The sequence below is a fragment of the Lynx canadensis genome, chromosome X (genome assembly GCF_007474595.2).
Source record: "Lynx canadensis isolate LIC74 chromosome X, mLynCan4.pri.v2, whole genome shotgun sequence".
NCBI lineage: Eukaryota > Metazoa > Chordata > Mammalia > Carnivora > Felidae > Lynx > Lynx canadensis.
In genome coordinates, this window is record NC_044321.2 from 18,858,365 (window position 1) to 18,883,328 (window position 24,964).

The window sequence follows — 24,964 nt, forward strand, 5'->3', positions numbered from 1 at the left end:
AGTTTCAGTGTTTTCACATGAGAAAAGAGGAAGATGCATATGATGGAGCTGCTGTGATGAGTAAAATGAATGAGTAAAATGAACATGCATTTTACATGTTTGGCATAGAGTAGGACTAAAAATATTAGTTGCTACTTGGGCCCCTTCTCATTAGAGCTGTTCCTTTCTTGAATTAGCACTGCCACACTGTGTTCAAGTCTCTCAGTTCGATACACTTAAAATACCACCAACACAGCCCCCGTTCTTCACTTCATGGTATCCTGCTTTCCCCACATGGCCCTCCGTCCTTGATGAACACTGACAGGGTCAGAGAACTCCCTCACTCTAGATTCACTCCCCCTCTTTTTTTCCTGTATTAACTTGAAATGTTTTTGATGGTCTTTTTAGTTCCGAAAAGTTCCCCCTTTCTTTTACCCTGACCCAAACTATTTTTCTCCATTTCCCCTTTCTCCTTAACCTAAGCCTTCTGTCCTAGTCCTCCAGGCTGCCCTCATCTCTTCCCCAAGGCCACATTGGTTTCTTCCCCTAAAACTTTAAGATCCTCCTATCTCTCATTTCACACCTCCTACTCAAAGAATAAATCTCCATCTCTTAGAGGGCTATGCCTCAACTTTCCAGCCTCCCACACCTCCCTCCAGCCCTTTTGGCCTGCCATCATGATTAATACCTAACAGCATCCTGAATTGTGTTTACTTGCTATTGTACTAGATGAGTGCTTAAAAGTTCTTGGGTTGCACATGCAAGTTAATATTTTAAAACCAAATCTTGTTACAAGCATTAGTTTTACTTATTTTTTTGCCATTGTAGAGACCTTTAAAAATCATTTGTGGTCCTCAGTTCACTTTTTAAAGGATATTTTACCGAAAATAGAGGGTAAAACATTAGGGAAAAAAAAGTTTAAACTGAATTAATATAGATTTATGAACAAATTCTTATTACCTTTATTTTCTTCATTTTGATGTGGAGAGAGGAAATTCTATCAGGAAAATTCTTAGACAGGCAATTGGGAACTTCCATAATTGTCTCTATACACCTACTCTTTCTGTGACATGTGTTATTGAGATGCGGAGACTTCCTACTATGAACAAAGAATGTAACTGTGTTTGGGTCTCTGTGTACATGAGATAAGTATTACTGTGTTATTCCACAGATAGCAGAGCTAAGGCATAAGTAGCTTAGAACTTGCTCAAGGACTCACAGCTAAATACGGTACAGAATTGAGATCAGACCCCAGTTATTTGGGCTCTCGTGTTCAGTTTTTTAAAAAATGTTTATTTATTTATTTTTAGAGAGAACGGAGTCCGGTAGGGGTAGAGAGAGGCAGGGAGTGTGTGTGTGTGTGTGTGAGAGAGAGAGAGAGAGAGAGAGAGAGAGAGAGAGAACCCCAAGCAAGCTCTGTGCTGTTAGCATAGAGCCCAATGTAGAGGGCTCGATCCCAGGATCCATGAGATCATGACCTGAGCTGAAATCAGGAGTCAGACATTTAACCAACTGAGCTACCCAAGTGTCCCTAGGCTTTTGTGTTCTTGACAACTATTCCATACTGCTGCCACTTCTTTAGACCCTATAGTATTAAGTATGGTTCTGTGCACAAAGCAAACACACCAATGTGTAGAATGATAATGACAGCTTTTACCATACTATATTGCACCTGCAGGATAGAATAATGGCCAGACACTTATCATCCAAGTAGACCATTTCTACATGTATTTATAAACTATAAAGTGCTATATAGATGTGAAATCAACTATAATTATTATAATTACCAATTGTTAACTGGAATTCCACAAGTCTAGGTTGCCTTAGATTATCAAAGAAGAGTAAATGAAAATACTGTCAAGATTATTTCTAAGGAAGTCCCACTGGCAAGAATGCTTTAAGATGACAACATTAACTCATTTACAGTAAAACTTTGTGGAAATTACAGTTTAAAATGATAATATTTCATAATATTTTACTCTCTTATTGTTGTCTATCAAGTGTAAGGTAAGGGACCGCCCTAAACAAAATGGTGATGAATGTCTTAAGCACACTCCTCTTTTCTTTCATTACCTTTCTTTTTACCTTCAGATATACTTTACCAGAACCCCCAACCCTTCCTTCTTTGCCTCTGTTCTATAAGAACCTCTTAGCCAGGGGCTCCACTAGAATGCATCTAATTGACAACTTTATACTTTGGGGTGTGTGTGTGTGTGTGTGTGTGTGTGTGTGTGTTGTAATAACAAGTTATTGAGGTATCAAACCATAACCCATGGGATAAATACCTAATGGGAATATTTCGGAAATAAGCGCTAAGCCTGTTACAGAGATATTCAAAGCAAAGGATATCACATTGGTGGCCCTTAATTTAGGTGACAATCAGTTTCTCCAACTGGTAAGGCCAATCATAGATGGTAATGAATGATCCTGAAGGCACAATCTCTCTCAGTACCTCTAATAGTTATAAAAGTCTTCTATCCCAGTAATTCACTAAAAGGAGTCCCCCCCCCCCGCCAAAGTGCACTGCTTTTGTACATAGTTACCCTTCTCCCTAACTCTATGACTTTCTTTCATTTCATGATCATGCCTTCTACTTTCTATCGCCGACATGAAACAACAGGAGCAGAGACAAGTCACTTCACAGAGACAAGTCACTTCACAGAGAGCTCCTGTGTCTAAGCTAAGAAATGGTTCTGAATTTATACTCTCAAGGATCTGCTAAGCATTCCTACTCAAGTCTGTAAGTATATTAGGGCCTGGTTTTCATTCTTTCTTTGATGAAGAAGAAAAATAAAATGACCCTAATACATTCAACACCTCTAGAATTCTGTGGTTCTGTAATACATGGTATTATTCCATGTAAAGATGAAGCCCTAGACAGAGAAATATAGTATACTCTTCATTAACTAAAAGCCACTAAAGGGAACTAAAATTTCCCTTTTTAATAATGAACTAAAAGATACTGGGAATGCTTTAAAACTCCTAGCATAATTCATAAAGAGGTGTGGAAGACTTGTAATGTGTCTGGTCAAAATACATATGGGTGAATAACCACATGAAAAAAAATTCATTAATCAATATTCACCCAGAGCAGTGTTTCCCAAATTGTATGGCTAAGATACAATTTGTTAGTTAGCGAGAAGTGCTTTTAAACAGGTGGTTGGGCCCTGGAGGATCAGTTAGACTTAACGACTTGCTTCCAAAGAATAGAGTGATAATATTTATTACTATGATGGAAAGCTAGAAATAATAATTTTACAGTAGGGAAACCCTGAGTAATACTACTTAACCAAATGACCAAGGTTAAAGTCACCAGTGATGGCTCATGTTGCAGTGTGCCTTTAAATTTTGCATCAGATGGGCCCGCCGACCACATCCTAGTATCAAGTCCTCTGACTGGTCAGGCCTTCAAAGCTCTGCCCCCAAGTCAAACAATAGTTCCCTCTGTAACAGCTGCTTAGCTAAGGCCTGGCGACATAGTCCGTTGGTCAAGAGCCTGATGAGAGAGGCCTCGGACTACATCGCCTTCCAACTCTAGGTAGGCAAGAGGCCAATACCAATCTCACCATTACTCAGCAATGGCCTGGGCCCCAGAGAAAAGGGAAGAGCCTAATCCAAGAGATTTCAGAGCCGGTCGGGACGACAGAGGTGGTGCCAGTGGCGGTGGCGGTGCCAGTGGCGGCGGCGGCAGCAGAGGCAGGGGCGGAAGCGGCAGGGGCAGGAGCTGCTACGTGGAGGTCTTCGGCCCCCGAGAACCACTTCTGTGCTTTAAATTAAATAACAACATGATTGGTGTGGTGATTGGTCATGGTGGATCCAAGATAAAAGACATCCAGAGTACGACCAGCACCAAAATACAGATCATGAAAGGCGATTCTGAAGCAGAGGTGAAAATTTTTGGTGCCAAGGATATGAAAGCAAAGGCCAAGGTAGCTATAGAAACTCTCGTTAAAAAACAAAAACGAAGCTACACTTCAGAATCCAGTGTTGATAATGCTGGCCCTCAGCCCTTTGTAGGACGAGATTTTCATACAGATACCACTGGTAGACAAGTTCAGCCACTGATAGAGTGGGATCAGGTCAGGGCAGAAGTCGTAGAGTGGGAAAAAAGAAAATGGGCAGATTTACCACCAATTCAGAAAAATTTTTATGTAGAATCCAAAGCAACAAGGTCAATGTCTCGAGTTCAGGTAGATATGTGGAGAAAGGAAAATTTTGACGTAATGTGTGATGACTTGAAAGATGGTGAAAAGCGTCCCATCCCCAATCCCATCTGTAAATTTGAGGATGCTTTCCAACCCTATCCTGAACTTATGAAAAACATTAGAAGAGCTGGTTTTCAAAACCCAACGCCGATTCAGTCACAGGCATGGCCAATTATTCTACAAGCAATCGATCTTATAGGAGTTGCCCAAACGGGAACAGGCAAAACTTTGTCCTATTTAATGCCTGGGTTTATTCATCTCAATAATCAACCAGTATCGAGAGAGGAAAGGAATGGACCTGGCATGCTGGTCCTTGCACCCACTAGAGAATTACCTCTTCGGGTGGAAGCTGAATGTTCTAAGTATTCATACAAAGGTCTTAAAAGTGTTTGCATATATGGTGGTGGGAATAGAGATCGACAAATACGAGACATTACCAAAGGAGTAGACATCATTATTGCAACTCCTGGACGACTGAATGATCTGCAAATGAATAAGTTTGTCACCCTACAAAGCGTAACCTACTTAGTCCTAGATGAAGCAGATAAAATGCTAGATCTGGGGTTTGAACACCAGATAATGAAGATTTTATTAGATGTGCGCCCAGACCGCCAGACCATTATGACAAGTGCAACCTGGCCAGATACCATTCGTCAACTTGCTCAATCTTATTTGAAAGAGCCTATGATTGTTTATGTTGGCACTCTGGATCTAGTTGCTGTAAATACAGTGAAGCAAATTGTAATTGTTACCACAGAAGAAGAAAAACGATCTCTTATCCAAGAATTCCTAGAGAGCCTGTCACCCCAAGACAAAGTCCTCATCTTCGTCAGCAGAAAACTTGTCGCTGATGACTTATCCAGTGATTTAGGCATACAAGGTATCCCTGTACAATCACTGCATGGTGACAGAGAACAACATGATCGTGAACAAGCACTAGAGGACTTTAAAATCGGACAAGTGAAAATATTGATTGCTACCGATTTAGCATCCAGAGGTCTTGATGTTAATGATGTCACCCATGTGTATAATTATGACTTCCCCCACAATATCGAAGAATACGTACACAGAGTGGGGCGTACTGGAAGAGCAGGGAAGACTGGCATATCAATTACCCTCATGACTCAAAATGATTGGAAGATTGCCACTGAATTGATTAAAATTCTGCAACGAGCAAATCAAAGTGTCCCCAAAGATCTTATAACAATGGCCGAACAATACAAGTTACATAAGCAAAAAAAGGACGCAGGAAGAAAATCAAAATCTCGTGAAAAACCCAAGGAGTCTTGTTGATATCTACGTTGAAAAGTCGTACTACACTACCTGAAGATTGAAGATATGTTAAAGATCTATAATATTCAAGATACATCAAAAAGTTTTGGAAACATATTAGCAGCTTAAGGACATTTACCCAGTTATTAAATACAAGTTTCCAATGTTGTGTATGTTCCTTAATAAAATCAAAAGTGTTTGAAAAATCAGAGAGTGAGAGATTATGTGGGAAAAAATTAAATGTGATGTGTTGGTTAAAGTCTAGTTGTTTTTTTTTTATAGCCTGCCATGTCCATCTGTGTCTTCTCTAACAGACTGGGAGCAGACAACAATGGTGCTTTTCCTGCTTTAAAAAGCTGCACTGAATTGAAACATAATTATCATCAAGTTTATCCTGGTCAAAATATTCTATTTTCCCCCAGTGGTTAGTTCCACAACAACCCCTAAAAATATGTCCATTGTCATTCCCTAATTGAAAAAAAATTCATTAGAAAATAAATGCTCAGTTGTCTAGTAGATTCCACAATTCTGTTTCTATCACTAACTTTTGGTTAAAACTTCTGTGGAGGTCACTTACCTTCTGAAGGCTTCACTTTCTTCACTAATACATTGGGATGGTTGTAGTAAATAATTTTGGGGTCCCCTTCACCTCTAAATTCTATATTGTAACCAAATTTGTGTAACTCAGCCTTTACTAACACTTTATTTTCTAATCTAGGAAGAAAAATCACATCCTTGTGTAACAAATTGGAACAATGAAACCCTTTTTAATGACAGGATAGTACATTCTTCATTTTTATTGATTTTTGAAATGTGACTCACATTTATCTTTATTTGCTTTTCACCATATTTTATTTTTCAATTTGTCTTGAAAAGGTCAAAACTTCATTTATACATAATGAGAAAAATTAATGTGAAAGAAAAATATATCTTACATTCTGGGAAAAACATTAAAAATTCAACCAAATGACACTTTTGCCATAGGAAACAATTAAAAAAAATTTTTTTTCATTTTACTTAGAGAGAGAGGGAGAAAGTGAGCAGGAGGGGGAGAGGGGGAAAGGGGCTGAGAGAGAGAGGGAGAGAGAATCCCAAGCAGGCCCCACATTCAGCCCAGAGCCTGATGTGGGGCTTGATCCTATGACCCTGAGGTCATGACCCAAACTGAAATGAAGACTCAACCAACTGAGGCGCCCGGGTGCCCCACTATAGGAAGCAATTTTAGTTGAACTCCGAATTTATAATGTATCTCAAATGTTTTATTTAGAGGCAATACAAATCTTCTCACATTCCAAGAAGTCCTCCCAAAGATGCTAAATTTTAAAATTCAATGTTTATGAGAACTTAAGAGTTAGTCAAGCCTTACAATCTCCAACAAATTAAAAAAAATTAACACAACCATCTTTTTTCCCCAGCATCCCCAGCAGTGACCACAACAAAGTAGTCAGAAATTAAATGAAATAAAGAGGTAAATACTCTAGGTTAAATCCTGGCTTCAAAGGCTCTTAATATAGGCCTCAATATTTCTTGATAAAATTCATAACAATGGTTAGCATTTTTGAGTGTTTGATATACAAAAAGGTGCTTTATCATCTAATTTATAATCTTTATAAAAAACCCACTAAGAAGGTAATCTTACCCCTAATTTTCAAAGAATGGAACAAGATCAGAGAAACTAACTTGCCTAAGGTTACTAAATCTGGTTAAAGAGGAGTTACATGATACATTAACCCAGTTGTGCCTGATTCCAGTATTGACATTCTTTTCATTTTAATACAGTTAATGTGTGCAAGACAATATGCTTATTTATCTACAGGTTGCCCATACATTCAGATTTAGTGAAACAGAGTGGTATGTGCAGATTTACTCTAATGCAAAAGCAGTCTAGAGCAGAACCCGTGACAGAAACTCAAATGGCCCACTCCCATTCACTGAGAGTAGAAATGATGAATGTTTAGCAAGTCAGAGTATATGTTATTTGTCAGAATTCCTCTTAGGGACAACACTATATTTGTTAGAGAAAAGTGTAACAATTAAACCACTTTGAGATAGCTTCTTCAATCATGTTCAAGTAACAACAGCAAAAATTATCACTCAACATCGACTCGTAAGACAAGGAGACAATGTACATTTCTTCTCAAACAAACAACTGAAAACAAGAGCCGCTGTATGCGGAAAGGTAAGCATAGACAGAACAGGGGTCCTAAACCAGGGGCATTTTGGGCCCTCCCTCCAGCAGACATTTAACCGTATGTGGAAATAGCACTGGTCTTTTATCAGGGGCTTGGGTGGGAAGGTGTTACTGGCAGCTGGTTGGTAGAGGTCAGGAATACTGTGCAAATACTTTACCATCTACAGGACAGCCCCACCCAACACAGAATTTTTTGGCCCAAAACATTATTAGTACTGAGATGAACAATCCCTAAAGGAGCATGAACAAAACAAAACAACAAAAACCAGTTGCACAGTAACCAAGAAAGGACTTCAGGAGAAGAAAGAGGGTTTTAAATGATATCTTTTAGGAAAAGTAAGATAAAAACAAAGAGGGAGGCAAACCATAAGAGACTCTTAAATAGAGAATACAAACAGGGTTGCTGGAGGGGGGTTGGGTGGGGGGATGGGCTAAATGGGTGAGGGGCATTAAGGAGGGCTCTTGTTGGGATGAGCACGGGTGCTATGTGTGAGTGATGAATCACTCAATTCTATTGAAATCATTATTACATTATATGTTGAAAGAAAAAATAAGAAAAAAAATGACATGGGTTGTGGAGAATAAAAGCCCACAACCTTCCTATTCTTGGCATAATCTGCACTGCACCAGGGTTCCCCATCAGGGCCGATTTTGACAACGTTTAGAGACCGATTTGGTTGTCACAACTTAAGGGAGGGGAGGGGTACTGGCATCTCCTGGGTTGAGTCCAGCAGTGCTGCTAAACATCCCACACTGCACAGGACCACTCCCCAAAACAAAGAATCACGTAGCCCAAATGTCAATGGTGTCAGAGTTGAGAAACTTCGGAATCAATTAAGCAAAACATCACTCTTCAAATTTGTCTGCAGAGAAACCAAGAAGGGAGTTTAGCAAGGAAAACAAAGGGTTGTTTTTTTGTGTGTACTGTTTAACAGAAAACCCTCCGCCAACCTCTCTTTGTTTGGTATCACCTATATCAATGATTCTCAGAGTTGATTTGCCCCCTAGGGGACATTTGGCAATGTCTGGAGACATTTTTGGTTGTCACATCCAGGCAGCAAGATTGCTATTGGCATCTAGTGGGTACAAAGTCAGGGATAAACATCCTATAATGCACAGGACAGCACTAAAACAATGGACTTTTCAGCCCAAAATGTCTATGGTATCGATGTCAAGAAACTGTGATTTCCATTGACTGACAAAAGTTTTGTGAGTGAACTGTTTTTTTTTTTTTTTTTTTTTTTTAGAAACTCAAAGAAATATTGAGTTCTGCATCCACATTGGAACAGAATGAAAGCAGATCACTGACCATGCAGTGACACAGGACACAAAGTATGAGGATTCAGCCAACCTCAGTTATTCCTGTACAGTGCTTACTATGATGACCCCCATTTAGTAGGTACTCAACAAATACGCCCTGCTTCACCCATCACCCATTATATAATGCTTCTTCACCGCAATCCTGGATGCTCTTAGTCACAGCATCTGGAAAACCCTTTCTCCTTCCCTTCTGCCAGGTCAAATGAGATTCATGAGTCTGTGTCCAGCCAAAGTGCCACATCTTCCCGAAGATCCTACCTGCTCTCCTCCAATTCAACACTTTTATAATTCTTATTATCTACCAATAATGTTGATATTTGTACTGTATTAGTTTGCATTCCTGCAGAGATAATTTTGAAAAATTCAAAATAATTAACAGAAATTACACTATCAAATATTTAAATACACTATACAAATGTAACTAACAGTTCAACTAGTTTATCCTGTATGATTGACAAATCATGAGACAACTATCCAGAACTAAATCTGCATAGGAAGCTAGTATGGTGTACAATCAAGGTGGAATCTTCAAGTTAGTAAAGACAGGAAAGTCTATTCCAGAACAAATTTTAACAATTCAAAAATACATAACACACATACAGACCAGGACAAATGATCAATCATCAAACTCTTACTATGAAAATAAAATCCCCACTAGATTCTTGCTTTTTGTAAAAGTAAAATAAATTGAAGCTTACTCATAAAGGAAAATAATTTCTGATATGAAAGTGGAAAAAAAATCTAAAGATAGAAGCAACTAACAATGTAAAAACGAAATGTCAATAATACCATAAAAGGCACAGGAAACAAAAATAATTTAAAATATATAAAACAGTCATAGTTACTGATATTTAATATACAGAGATTTTTACCAAGGAAAAATAAAGGCTGGGTTCCAAAATAGACATATGGGCAGAAATGGAAAAGGCAATTCACCAAACACACAAACAAGTGAACAATACATGAGAAAAACCACTTAACTTCTTTCTAATCAAACAAATAAAAATTAAACCAATGACATAATGTTTTCCCTAGAAAATTGGACTAGGAATAAAAAAATAAGACTGGAAATACCTAACACTAGTAAGGATGCAGGGAAATAAACACTGATAAATTAAAATTTGGTAAAATCATATTCCTTGGAGGAGTAGTTGGGATTATGTATAAAATCAGTGTATGTTTAATCGACTAATGACCCAGTAATAATCATATCTAGACATTTACACTAAGGAGATCATCATATATACATACCAAGATGTACATACAAGGCTATTTGTCACCGGGATGCTTTCAAGAAGTAAATTAAAACTTTTTTTAAGTTTATTTATTTTGAGAGAGAAAGTGAGCACAAGTTGGATAGGGGCAGAGATAGAGGGAGAGAGAATTCCAAGCAGGCTCCACGCTGTCAGTACAGAGCCTGACATGGGGCTCAAACCCACAAACTGTGAGATAGTGACCTGAGCCAAGATCAAGAGTCAGACACTTAACTGACTGAGCCACCCAGGTGCCCGTGAAAGAACTAAATTTTAGAAAACAACACTCAAAGTCCAATGACAGGATACAAATTAAATAAACTGTAGCATATCTATTCCCAATCGGGAATAGGAGAAATCATGTTCTTTAAGAATATTTAAGAGTAAAAAAGGGAAGTTCATAAACTCATCTATTTTTAGAAAATGACACTGGTCCATATACCTATATAGACAAAAAGCAGACGAGGGGGTGCCTGGGTGGCTCAGTGGGTTAAGCGTGTGACTTCAGCTCAGGTCATGATCTCACAGTTCCTGGGATCGAGCCCTGTGTCAGGCTCTGCACTGACCTCTCAAAGCCTGGAGCCTGCCTCAGATTCTGTCTGTCTGTCTGCCTATCTGTCTCTCTCTTTCTGCCCTTCCCCTGTTCACACTCTGTCTCAAAAATAAACATTTAAAAAAAAAGAAAAAAGCAGATGAGATAGACACACATTAATGACAGTCATAGTTTTCTATATTGTGAAATCATAGGTGGTTTTAATATTTTTCTAAAATTTCTGTATCACTTTGATTATAACAAAAATGAAATTGTATATAATTTTTGAGTGACTGACTCAAAAGTAACTTCATGAATAATAAAGTGACTAAAGCAATTAATCAAGAGGCACTGTAGTTGAAAGTATTCAAAATATAAGCATCTCTTCTGCTTCCCCCATTAAAATGTAAAAATCATTGATAGGAAACTTCTCTGTTTTCCACCACTGCATCTTAAGGGCTGAAAACAATGCTTGTGGGACATAGGAGGAGCACAGTAAATATCTGAATAATTTGGCAAAGGAAAGAATAAATGAAAATAAATACATTATTTTATTGTCATTGAGCCAAAGTGAGCTTTTCTATTTCTGTTCCCTATTTTGTCTGTTAACATCTACTGGCCTATACCTCACCTCACCTTCTGTTTCATAATAAGAATAATGCTAAGTGTTCTCACCAGAAAACAAAACAAAAACGAAGGAACACAAGGCACCTTTAGGAAGGACTAGATATGTTTATGTCCTTGATTGTGGTGATGGTATCGCGGGTGTTTCCTTAGGTCTGAAGTCATCAAATTGCACACATTAAATATGTGTAATTCTTTGTATATACATAATACCTCAATAATGCTAATTTTCAAAAAGGAAGAATTGGGGATGGCTTCCAACTTACGTTGAATAGAGACCAAATGTCCTTTTCCGGGTGACCAATGGGAACTCTGGTCTTGGTTTTTTGGGGGTGTTCTTGTTTGTTTGTTTGTTTGTTTGTTTTAATAATTACATGGATTTCACAGTCAGGTTTTCTAACTCTTACGTAGAAAAATAAAGTAAAAACTGATCAGATGACATTGTTAAAGGAAGCAAATGCCACTGCAGTACTGAACAAGAGGATTCCAGTTTTACTTAAAAATCCTAACTACAGCTATATGTAAATATCCTCATGCATGTTTGTCAGTGCTTGGGGACAGACTGGTCATGATACATGAGAATATTAATAATAGCCACCTCTGGAAAGTTAGGTTGGGGGGAAAACAATTACAAAGCTCTATTACCTCTGTAATAAAAACTACCTTATGTATGAACACCAGAGACAGTGTGTATGTCGACGAGACTAAGCTGAAGACTCAAGCATTTGAGCTTCTTTTCCAGGCAAACATACCGCAGAATCTCACAGAAATCTACTTTTGTGCAGAAATAAAACTTGGTGGTTCTTATGGTTTTACCTACAAAATTCAGAAATGTTGTTGCTTTAGGAAGTAGCAAAAACTGTGTGAAGAAGCACAAAAAGGAAGACATAATTACTTACAGATTATATGATGAATTCTGTCCACGTAAAGAAATAGCTTTCTAATGCCCTAAAACAAATGAGCAAGAGGAAGAGGAGGAAGAGGAGGCCCTCACAGGAAGGGACGTTTTCATCTCACTTTACAGAGGCTCAAAGAGGTCACACAGCTTTCCCACAGGAGATGAGTAGTGGAGCTAACTCTGTGCTGAAAATCATAAACTCAGTAAAGAAACAGGGTAGAGTGTGCAGAAACACAGGAGAGATGAGAAAGGGGAAGCATATGGATACCTGACTTTGTACCAAAAAAGTACCCCTCGCAGGGATTTTCACTCTTGGCCAACTTTTTTCTACTCCTCTCCCTGAGCCTTAAGTATCTCTGTAGCTTTCGAGCACTGGAGAAACCAGCATAGTACGCTCAATGTCTAAGATGACAGAACTACAAACACTGATTAATCCAATCAGACTTCTGTGAAGTCCTTTTAAAAGATCAGTCTCAACAATGTTCACTTAGACATTTAGTAAACTATGAACCACAGCAACAAGAAAAGGAATGTGCCCCTACTATGTACTACACCTACATAAAAAAACGTATTTAAGACATAAAGACTGCAATAAAGCCTTCATATTCCTGGCCTGGGGCGGGGGTTGGGGGGGGGGAGGAGGAGAGTGCAAAAGAAGCAAACTAACCTGCCAGGGTATCAAGTCTACGTTCAGTAATCAATTGATAACCGCTACTGTCCGAATTTCTGCGAATACAATTACAAAGTGCCACCTTAGCAATACTGAGGGTGGCAGACACTGGCGGGTTACCTACTGAACAGCCGCCCCCACCACCTCCCTCTTTGTTGCTGGCGTAACCCACTCCCCATGATTCAGTTGGAAAAGCCAGAAAAAAACCCAGCCTCCCCTCCCTTGCAGCTCCAGCACAGGCATGTGACACAAACCTGCCTCTGGGACTTACAGGAAAGGGTGCTTGGCAACCTTAAAGAAGGATCTTCCTCCCTTAAGAACAGAGGCATGCAAGGATAAACTCTCCTTTCTGCTTTTGTACATGGTTGTGTCAAGACATGAGGTTTTAACAGGCATTTTAGACGAGGACGAGGTACATCTGAAGACCACCAATGCGTTAGGTGTGATGGAATATAGCTGTGGAAAGCACCTGGGGCCTGGCTGTGCTTCTGAAATAAAGCCGGTGTGGCAGCCACAGAGCCTGAGGAGGGGTGGTCCTCAGATCTCTGTTCGAGAAAGAACTTACTGATCAGTTGCAACGAGCGCAGGTAGCTGACAGCCCCCAGCTGCAAACAATCCACGGCAGCAATTGCGTGGAGGACAAGCACTTCCGGAAGTGCTGGCTAGTGACTGAGCACGGTGGGACACCAGGACTCAGTCATTTCTGCCAAACATGGGACTCCTCTATGGAATATATTTTCATTAGAGCTCCCTGTTAGGCTGGTTCTGAGTTTCTCATGCGGCCTCGGCGGAGTCTTATGCTTTTGCTACCTAATCCTTCCTCCTTTCCCCCCAGGAATCCCTTACTTCAGCACTTTGCATTATATGAAATAAACATCTTTATTATTTAAGTCACTATCAAAATTATATTACCAGCAGCCCAAATCATCTTAACTGATCAACTGGAAAAACAGCCATATGGTACCTTGTGTTGAGGCAGTGAATTTCCCATTATTACGCAGAGTCTTCAATGAGGGACACTTTACTAGGATGAGAGTTGACTGTAATAAGCAAGTTAAACCCGTCCTCTGGATGTTTATTTAATGGGGGCATTACAAACAAAGGCTTCTACAGAAAGCTGATATAATTTTATAGATATTTGGAAGCATATCAAACAAGCCCAGGTTTTGAACAGTCAGTAGCAATTAGAGGAAGAAGTGAGAAACCAGCAGGGTAGAACACTTGAGCAGCAGTCATGAAAAGACCCAATATCAAGGTCATCTGAACCAATAGCTTTAACAGCATTCACACTTGGCTGCACCTGGAGTACATCACTGACTCTGACAGATTTGAAATGTAGCCGACCAAAGAATTTCTTGCAACCAACAACATAGAAGGGCTCTGGGTGAATAATTCTACCTAATGGAGATACACAGTAAAAAACAATAGGAAACCTCTCTTGAACACAAGGAATTAAAAAAATTTTTTTTTCCACACAGAAGGGGAATAAGGAGACAGGCATTGATGGGCCAACTTTGTTTTTCCACCTGAGCTTGAAAATCCATTTTAAAAAAAGCAAAGAGCAAGTATGTTCTAAAAGAATACTGAGAAAGTCAGCAAAACGTTTCTCTCCCTCTCCCCTCCCTTCCTGTAACCCAAGGGCTCCTCCCTTAATAAAAAAATGGCAATTCAGGATTTCCTGGTGTATTGATTGGGGGAAAAATCTATAATTAAGTGGAAAGATGGAAGAACTGGTCCCCTGTCTTTATGCTGACTCCTCCACCTCACTTCTCAAGTTCTGCTGAAGCTGTTCAGCATCATGCAAGTCCATAAAACCACCGGAGTCTCTGACACCTCCTCACCTAGCACACAAACCATAGTAAAAGCACTGCTCACCACCACGTGTAAATGTCACCCGTGAGGCCCCTTCTCTTACTGCAAACTTGTGTTTTCTTCAAGCCCTTCCAACAGGGTAAAATGTCTGCAATGATGTTTACCCAGCTTACGTAAAGTCCATCCCATCATCCAAAGCTTGCAATGTGTGGTGAACTTTCAGCAGTAAGTGTACTACAGATGTGCTTTGGGGTCCTAATTAAAATTTCTATTGGAACCCATTTCTCATATTCACCAAAATCCCACTGAAGCCTGAGCTAATTGATTTTAGGACTGGGTTCCATGAGGACCCATATGCTATTTTACATCAATGTTTTAATGTTCTCGGGAATCAATAAATGTGGCCTTGTCACATCTCTTCCCAGTATTTGTTTTTATTCCGTATGTAGGCCATTCCTATGACACACACCCTTGTGCACAGTGCCTTCCTGCAAAGCACCACGCATCAATCCATTTCAACTTGACTCTCTCACGGATGAGTGACATTAACTCTCTGTTAACTAAAGGGAATATGAGTTTTCTGCTTCTGGGAGAGTCCTCGCCTTACTTATCCCTCAACTTCTATTGTACAGACTTACACATGTGTTGGTGTCCAGTTTGGCTGAGAACACACAGCCTGCACCAGACCCCTGAGTCCTCCAGACCTCACTCTGTCATCCAGAACTCAGAAGGTGATCCATTGCAGAATAGGAAGAGTGAGCTGAATTTACTGTTCCTGTCAACGAGGGAAAAGATCTACCCCTGCTTTTTGGAGGATACTGGCTGCTGACCCCATATTCAAGCATAACCTAACAGTTAAGGGTGAAGCTTTAGGAGTCAATAAGGCCAGCACAGGAGTCTCAGTTCAACCACTTGCGATCAGTTATGTGAATTCGAGGAAGTCATGTGTAGGCCCTGAGTCTTGGTTTCATGAGCTGCAAAAGATGATGATTTCAATTGCCACTTCAAGAAGATTAACCCATAAACATAGAGAGCACCCAGGATAAAAGAACATTATACTCAATAGTTGTGTAAAACAGAAAATAGTTTGGAAGATGATGGTAACACTCAGGCCAATCCAACCTAATTGTCACTTGCACAAATTATCAATTTTAAATAATAGCAAGGAATTCCCCAAACATGGTAGTTTCGTAGTGGCAGATGTTTCCATGGAACGTGGAAACATGGAATGTACACTTGTCAGGTCTACCTGTGGAACCTGCATCCTCCTGACCTCTCTCTCTGTATGTCTGCTCATTCTTCTCCCTCCACACACTGCCTTTTGCTATTTTTCCACACACATGGTGGATGACAGGTGATTCCATAGCATTCTGGTTTATGTGACATCTGCTCATAACATCATTCTAGGTTGAGCTAGTTTCCAAGTTTCTCCCTCTGTAAGAGAAGATCTGACCGGTCCAGTTTGGATCAGGTGTCCACTTATGGCCCAGTCAAGAGTTGTGGGAGGACTGGTAGTAAGAGGATCCTCTGACAAAAATATACCTGCTAGCACCACCCCATCCCTATATTTGAGAGGAAGTTAACTTCAGAGATGAAGGACCTCAGGGACTACACTATTAAATTGCTTTTCTTACAAAGAAAGCCCATATATATCTATCATTTTATAGATCTAGCTAGCAGCTCTAGTTGTCATGTAGAGGCCACCACACTTCTTTTTAGGCATTTCCTTAAAATATGAGCATTTTCATACTACCTAGAGAAACAACTCATTGGTATATCCGTTATTATTTATCACTTATTTAACCTACCCACATCTGCAAAGTTTGATAAGATCATCTGATGAACAGTATCTGCTTCTAACGAACTTTCACAACCATTGTTCCAAGAGCAGTACTCACAATATTTATATCGTAACTTCCCAAGCCTATTCTTTGCAAAATCTGAAACTGTTCTATTAATAAACTTCACGTTTAAAATAAGACAACTCCTATCACTTAGATTTATCTGCCTGCCAAACACCTTTGCATGAAACTTAGTTTCATTACCCTATTATCATGTTTAGGTATTAACATATTAGCACTAAAAATGTATGTTCAGTGTCACACTTGAGATTTCGGTAAGACAAAGTATTTCTTGGAACTTTCTACTTTCCATATCATCTTAAACCACAAAGAAATTGATTAAGGGTAACTCTCTCGAATACAACATAGTTTTTTTTTTCTTATTTACCACAGATCTAATTCATTGTCATATCTCATTCATTTATTATTGATGAGTTATCTCAATGTATCACTTTACTATACTGAGCCCCCGCGCGGGGCTCAAACTCAAGAACCACGAGATCATGACCTGAGCTGAAGTCGGATGCTCAACAGACTGAGCAAACCAGGCGCCCCATCCTAGCTTTCTTGAATCGACATGTAACGTTAACATGTAATTTTAAGGTGAACAACACGTTGACCCGATACACTCACACGTTGCAAAATGATCAGCACCACAGGATTGCTAACACTTCCACCAGGTCACATCATTACTATTTCTTGTGGTGAAAACATTTAAGACGCACTCTTTTAGCAACTTCCAAATATATAATGCATTATTAACTATAATTAATAGTTATTAGCACATCAGATGTACATTAGATCCTCATAATTTATTTACCTTATAACTGTAAAGTTGTACCCTTTGACCAACATCTCATTTCTTCTACCTTGAAGAGTTTATAGACACCTTGTCGCCCCTACTCTAAACCCTAGAGGCTCCTAACACGACACTACTTTTGTGTAAAGAGAGGAAGAAATGGTGCAGGCCACTGGTTTTACATGCTTTGACTGCCGGTGCATGTGATCTCCAGCACCGGTGTCAGGGCCGGTTGTTTATTCAGAAACCTTAATCTGGAGGTTTCCATGGCAAACCATGGCGCCTCCTGAGTCCTCGGCCATGAGCTGGTGGAGAAATCCCAAACCTAAATAAAATGCTTGTCCTCCTGTACAAAATCTAACAGAGGCAGGGAACCAGTGGTGAGCTGGACTTCAAAAGATGCCTGGGAATCTTTCATCTCGCCTTACCGAGCACTAGCCCAGTGAGGAAATGTGCACGCACAACGCCATGTGCTGACACTGATGACAAAATTTCTCAAATATGGCTCTCTGACAAGTATACACATCCCAATCTAGCACCTGTGCCCTAATTAATTTCTGAAGCATGCAAAGAAAACATTCATTATTCTGCCATCGTTTGACCATTGTACTCCTCCAGTGTCACATCATGTGGCCTAAGGTAGATCTGGGGCCTCTCGGGATATGATCACTAAACAAATAACCATCATGACATTGGTGTCTGACCATGCTGCTGACAGTACTGGTAAGAGAAGTCTGTATCTCTGGAGTAGAGGTGGGGTCTCTTTTGGAGCTTAGGTAATGAAAAACTCTCTGGCTTCAAAAGCCAACAGATCTGGGTCCAACACAAGCTCCACCATATTATTTACATTCCTTTTATAAAACTAATGAAAAATACATACAAGTTTTAAAAACTAACAGATAATGTACATCTAAATTTAGCAAATGTTAATATTGTGCCTCATTTAATTTGTCAACAAATGAAAGATGATACGGAATGTTAAAATGGTCCTACCTTAACCTATTTCCCTTCCTTGCACTCCAGGTATATGCTCTTGACGTTGGATTGCATCCTTCCCATGTGTATTTTCTATGTTTACTACTTATACAGGTGCCTGTATATATGTGTGTGTATGTGTGTGTGTATGTATGTATGTATGTATAGATATATAGATAGTATTATTTCTAGTGCTTTACATTTTACAGAAGTGGTATCATGCCATATGAATTCTTTTGAATTTTGTTTTTGATTATGTAGTGAAATTTAACAGAGCTGATTTATGTAGATATGGTTCATTCATTTAAATTGCTGAATAGCATGCCATTCTATGATTATGTGAAGTTATTTTCAGGGCTTTTTTTAAATCACAAACAACACGATAATGAATATTCTTACACATGTCTTTGTGCATGTGTGTAGGAGTTTCTTTATGGCATATACAGGACTGATATTCAAAAGAAATATACCAAAATGACCATGCCAGGCATTTGCAATGTGTTTACCCTGATTGGATGGTGCCCCTGATAGCAGTTATTAAATATTCTGAATAGCGCCCTGGATACATACGTAGAGAAGCAATTGCTGGGCCACTAAGTACGCAGTTTCACCATTATTAGATATTATCATATAAGTCCTCAAAGTGGTTAAACCAATTTACACTCCCACTAGTAGTTTAATATGTGCGTTCCTCTTTCCCCACAATTGATTAGACTTTCTAACTTTCACTGGTCTGATGAGTGTGAAATGGTATTTTGTTTTAATTTGCAGTTTCCTGATTACTTGTCAGGTGAAACATCATCTTGCCATTTGCATCAGCCATTTAGAACTCTTGTAAATTGCCTGTTCATAGTCTTTACTCCATTTACTATGGAACCATCTATCTTTGGCTAGGTGGTTTGTAAGCGTTCTGTATTCAATCGGCATAGTAATCCTCTGTCTAGTATAACAGTAGCTAGTGTCTTCTTGCCATCTATGTCTTATGTTTCACTTTCTTTATGGTGTCACCCACTCTAGAGAATATCATTTTTTTTTCTGTGTGTTTGGATAAACAATTTAAACTCCCAAAGTCTCTATTTACTCATTTATAAAATGAGGACAATAATGCCTTCTTCACAAGATTGTTATGAATAAAAATAATGAGGTAATAAATGTATAGGGCAATATTCAAGAAAGAGTAGCTGTCATCCGGTGACCCTACCCTCAAACAGAAGGGGAAACAAGAGCCCACTCGTATGCAAATGTCTTCACTGAACAAGGATGTGTCCAAAAAAATCATCTGAATACTTAAACAGAATGATGAGTTGACTCAGTTATGTAACTCACTCAATAAATATTTACTGAACCCTTTCTTTGTGCCAGGCAGAGAATTACAATGGGGATGCAAAAGAGACCAAGGCTTGTCTAGTGGGGAAGAGAGAGACAACAAGCAAAACAAGCATTATTTAGTACAATGTCAGGATGAATAAAACAAAGTTTAAGGGGATTACAAAAATAAAAGGGCACAACTTCACATGTGTGGCCATAGAAATCCCATCACATAGGCAATTGGAGCAAAAACCTGGAAGAATTGAGAAAGGGAGCCACGTGAAAGAAGTATGTGCAATGACCTTGAGGCTCTAGCACATTGTCAATTAAGGAGAAGAAGGGCAGTGTGAAGGAAGGATGTATATAAAGAGGGATAGAAGAAGTAACCGGGGACAGGACAATGACCTTGGAAGTCACACTAAGGATTCTGAATCATGCTGTAAGTGGGATGGAACGTCCACGGAGGGTTTTGAGCAGAAGAATGGCATATTCTAACTTAGGTTTTAAAAGGATCCATCTAATTACAGGATGATGAAAGGGCTACAGGAGTAAAGGAGAAGTCAGGAGACGTACGAGGTTATCTTTGTTGCACAAAAGCTTTATGAAGGTATTCCTGATAATTTCTCAGGACTCGAAAATAAGCTACTCTGAAATGAAATCTCCAATGCAGCAAATGGTGTTATTTCTTTTAAGTATTATTGTACAACCCACATGTGACCTGGAACCCAGCAGAACATAAGAAACGGCAGCAAAAACAAACAATGGAAACACAGTGCTGAGCTTGTTTACCTCTCATCTGCGCTGGCCGGTTTGTGCATTTTGCTTTGACTCAAAGAAACCAAGGCTTATTTAGGACAGTTACTATCTCTGGATTAAAAAGTGTCAAGTGTATATATAAACCACAACTTCTTTATCCATTCATCAGAAGTTGTGGTTTATATATACAATGGAATACTACTTGGCAATGAGAAAGAATGAAATACGGCCTTTTGTAGCAACGTGGATGGAACTGGAGAGTGTGATGTTAAGTGAAATAAGTCATACAGAGAAAGACAGATGCCATATGTTTTCACTCTTATGTGGATCCTGAGAAACTTAACAGAAGACCATGCGGGAGGGGAAGGGGAAAAAAAAGTTACAGACAGGGAAAGAGGCAAACCATAGGAGACTCTTAAAAACTGAGAACAAAGTGAGGGTTGATGGGGGTTGGGGAAGAGGGGAAAGTGGGTGATGGGCATTGAGGAGGGCACCTGTTGGGATGAGCACTGGGTGTTGAATGGAAACCAATTTGACAATAAATTTCATATTAAAAATAAGTAAGTAAATAGGTAAGTGTCAAGTGGCTTGGATAAAGGCTGTAGTTTCCCCACCATCATTTTTTCAGTATTACTCGGCGACATGGAGAGGTCGTATCTAACCTTCCATCTCAATATATGCTGGGAATCTGATAAAAAAATTTTCCCAATACTGTCTCACTCTCCAAGGTGTTCTAATTGATTTTTCTCCCTGTTGTTTAGAATCTAAGGCTATTTAATTAATGGGTTTCTTTTACACAAACAGAAAAACTCAGCATGACCAAAGTCGGAGTGGTAACAGCTCCGAATTTCTTGGCCTCCCAGCTGCAACACTTTGTTAGGATCTGGCTCCTCCAGCCTGCTCGTGAGTCCACAGGTGCTCAATACTGTGTTCTTCAAAAAGTGTCCACTTTTGCATGGAAATAACCGCTTTTATTTGTTACGAAATGATTCCTAGAGCAGAACTCCCCAAACTTTGATGTGGAAATGAGAACTCGTTAACTTAGAGCTCTTGTTAAAATGCATATTTGAATTTAGTAGATCTGGGGCAGGGGCCAGGATTGTTTATTTCCCAGGTGAGGCTGATACTTTATCAACAAGGTTCTAAAGGGAAGGCAACCAGCCACAGCTTTAAATGTTATTAAAATATGTATGTACATATTTTATTATATATAAGATACCTAAACACATATGATGTACGGCATATGTAAAATACATGTATATATAGTTGGGACTATATTTGAAACAGTTACTACTTGTGGATGAAGAAGTGTCCAATGGCTTGGGTGGACAATAGTGCAAGAATTTTTGTAACCCCATCACTATTCGGTGACAGGAAAGGGTCAAGTCTAAACTTACAAGCTGAAAATTTGAAAACATATTTAAGTATGGTATGCATAATAATTTACCACTTTGCATTAATAACCTAAAAAGCTATTTCGTCTACCAATAAAGATCTTTTTCAAAAAGGGGGAATTTGTTATTCATCACTGGTGGAATTCCTTCAAGGTTAATGGCTTCCAAGGCTCAATGTGTAAAACCCTCAGCCCTCGTTCCCAAGCTATATTCCCAGGACCAGCAGCATCAGAATCCTCTGGAAATTTCTCAAGATTCCCAATTTCAGAGTCCACCTCAAACCTACTGGATCAGAAATGCTGTTCATAGGGCCCAGCTATCTGTGTTAGAACAAACCCTCCAAGCGAGTCCGAATTTTGAAAACTACTGCTCTACAGGCCTTGTTGCTTTATTTCCCTTTCCGCATAAATAATATTCATATGATTTTCTTAGGTGCAATAGGACTGGTAAGAAAAAAATACAGCCTCTAGAAACTTCATCTTAATAATGTTTGTACATATAAATGAATTAGTAAACACAAACCTGGCCTAAGAGGAGGAATTCGTATAATTTTGCTCACAATTTACAATATACCTTCCTTCTTTATTAACGCAACTATTAGCTATTCATTGCATGAACGAGGAAACCCGAAAAGTAACACAGACATTAATATTTTAAATTTTAGGCAATTTATAGCAAGCAGTAAGCTCTCTGGAGGCCAGTTTGATATTGCTTTGAGGGCCATTTCTCAATTTCTTACACAAAGACTATCTAGGCATTGTTCTTTCCTCATCTCAAAGTTTATTCCTCCCGGGGAGAATCCATTTGAACCATCCTTTCTATATAATTGACTATTTATATGCAGCCATTACTGGCGAACTTTACCCTCTCGAGGGCCACTAACCAGGCCTGGGGCTGGTTCTAGGATACTTTTATGATGAAATGTCACAAGGAGATGAGAATCTAACTATGGAACGACTTCCAGCCTGTTTTCTTAAGCCTTATCAGGTGTCACACACGGGTCCACTTTAGTCCCAGGCCCTACAAAAAAAAAAAAATACTCCTCAGAAGTAATTGCTAAATTCTAATAAATTTCCAAGTGAGGGAGTTCCCCTGAGTGTCCACTGTCACATTTAGTGTTGTCAGTGGCCCTGGAAAGAGCCACAAATAGTTTCATGTCATCATTTAGGATCACGATCTGTAACATTTGAACGTAAAATGGACTTCCTAATTCACGACTAACTCTGCACTGCATTCTAATCTGGACTTTCGAAAAGTTCTATTTGCTCACGTTTACATTATATTTTCAATGTCTAACCAATACGTAGTTACTCATTTAAAAAATATTTTTGATCTCCTGGGGACTGACTTATTAAACTAACAAAGGAATAAATTAATCTAACAGCTTTTATAAGCACATCAACAAGGTTAGTGAACAATTTAAGCAAAATTATCAATAAGCTTTTGATGGTGAATTTTGTGTGTCAACTTGGCTGGGCCACAGTGTCCAAATATTTGGTCAAATGTTGTTCTGGAGATTTCTGTGAAGGTGGGTTTTTTATAAGATTGACATTTAGATCAATGGACTCTGAAAAAATAAAAACATGACTCTCCATAATGTGAGTGGGCCTCATCCACTAAGGTGAAGGGCTTAAAAGAACAAAGACCCAATCTCCCTCAAACAAGAAGGCAACTCTATCCTGGGTCTCCAGCCTACTGGCCTATCCAATCAGATTTTAGATTTGGCAAGCCTCTACAGTTCTTTGAGCCAATTTCTTGCAATCAATCCATCTATCCATGTTTAAAATCAATGCTGTATAGATGTATGTACATATATGGTATTAGCAGGAAATTATATGTACGACCCTGTCTTTTCTTTTGTCATTTAATGAAAATCAATGTGAAACACTGATTTTCTCTTTCTGTCTGACAGAATTGCCAAGGAGAAAACATTCCCTCTCAAGCAGCCACCGGACGTGCTTATTTACTCATGCAGGGGCAGGGCTCCTCCCGTGTAGAAATTATTCCTGGCCAAAGAAACAGGCATTTAAAAATAAGATAAGCTCTTATCTGTCCGGCATGGACTCAGCATGGGACAGTCCAAAGAGAGGAAGATGAATGCAGTGAATGAATCTGTGAGGATTCCCCCTCCCTCCAGTGGGGTGATACTTAATTTCATGGTCTAGTACTTGCTGCTGCCAAGAAGAAGGTCCCCCTTCTTCCTTGACAATGAAAGACGTGCCCCTAAGTTCATTCAAGACTTTGCTCCAGCTACAGAAGACAGGAAAGTACAACTTTATCTTCTTGACACATGTTGTTTTAGTGCTTAGTGAAATAAATGGTTTCTATATTGCACATCATTATTCATATACTAAAGCTTTTTTGGAAAATCTCTGAAAAAGATTTGCAATGTGGATCATCTCTTATAATTCTGATTTTTCTTCAGCTATGTTTAGGGAGTTTCATGTATTAAAAAAATCATAAATATTCAGCATTAAGTCTGCAAGGAGAGCAGAGAAAAAAACTAATATTCTGTTCCTGAAAAGTTCAAATGAGGGAACCAGTGTGCTGTTTTCACCCCAGGTAGCAGTTTCAAGAGCTGAGGACTGATTAAAAATTAACTGTCCTTCAACCATGCTTCAACAGTGAAAAAAAATTGAAAAATTAACTGTCCCTAAATCTGCTCAAATATCCCTTTTCTTGGAAACATTCAGGCTTTTGTTTATAACTGAAAATACATGGGCTTTAATTTTGTGTTATTCAAACTTGCAATAGAATATCTTGGTTATTATATATAATCTCGGGTCAGATTTCTAATAAAATTTCAAGTCCTGTCCAGGACTAAACAACAGAAGACCCAAATGGGGAATCACCAAAGAGTTCAAAAACAAGAATGGCAAAGATGGAAACAGGGTTGCAAACTATGATTTTTCCAGAGAAACAAAATTTAAAAACTTAAGGAACAATTTAACTACTAACATCAGTGGCTAAAAATGATGATGAGAAACTAAGGAATAATGACACCATCTGTGACAGAGTAAAATTGCACACAAATCAAGGTAGACACACAAAAAATTTTCTCTGCGAAATAAGGACTTAAAAAACATTACTAACATATATGGTCAAAGATGATCAAACTTTTTCTGTAGATTCATG

The 24,964-nt window shown here is 38.9% G+C and overlaps 1 protein-coding gene across 1 annotated transcript; it reads left to right on the forward strand.

Moving 5' to 3' along the window:
• The first annotated feature begins 3,557 nt into the window (after positions 1 to 3,557).
• DDX53 (DEAD-box helicase 53) lies at positions 3,558 to 5,477 on the forward strand. Its single transcript, XM_030306222.1, has 2 exons — positions 3,558 to 3,630; positions 3,676 to 5,477. The coding sequence occupies exons 1-2, from the start codon at positions 3,558 to 3,560 to the stop codon at positions 5,475 to 5,477; spliced, it is 1,875 nt and encodes a 624-aa protein (XP_030162082.1).
• The last annotated feature ends 19,487 nt before the right edge of the window (positions 5,478 to 24,964 follow it).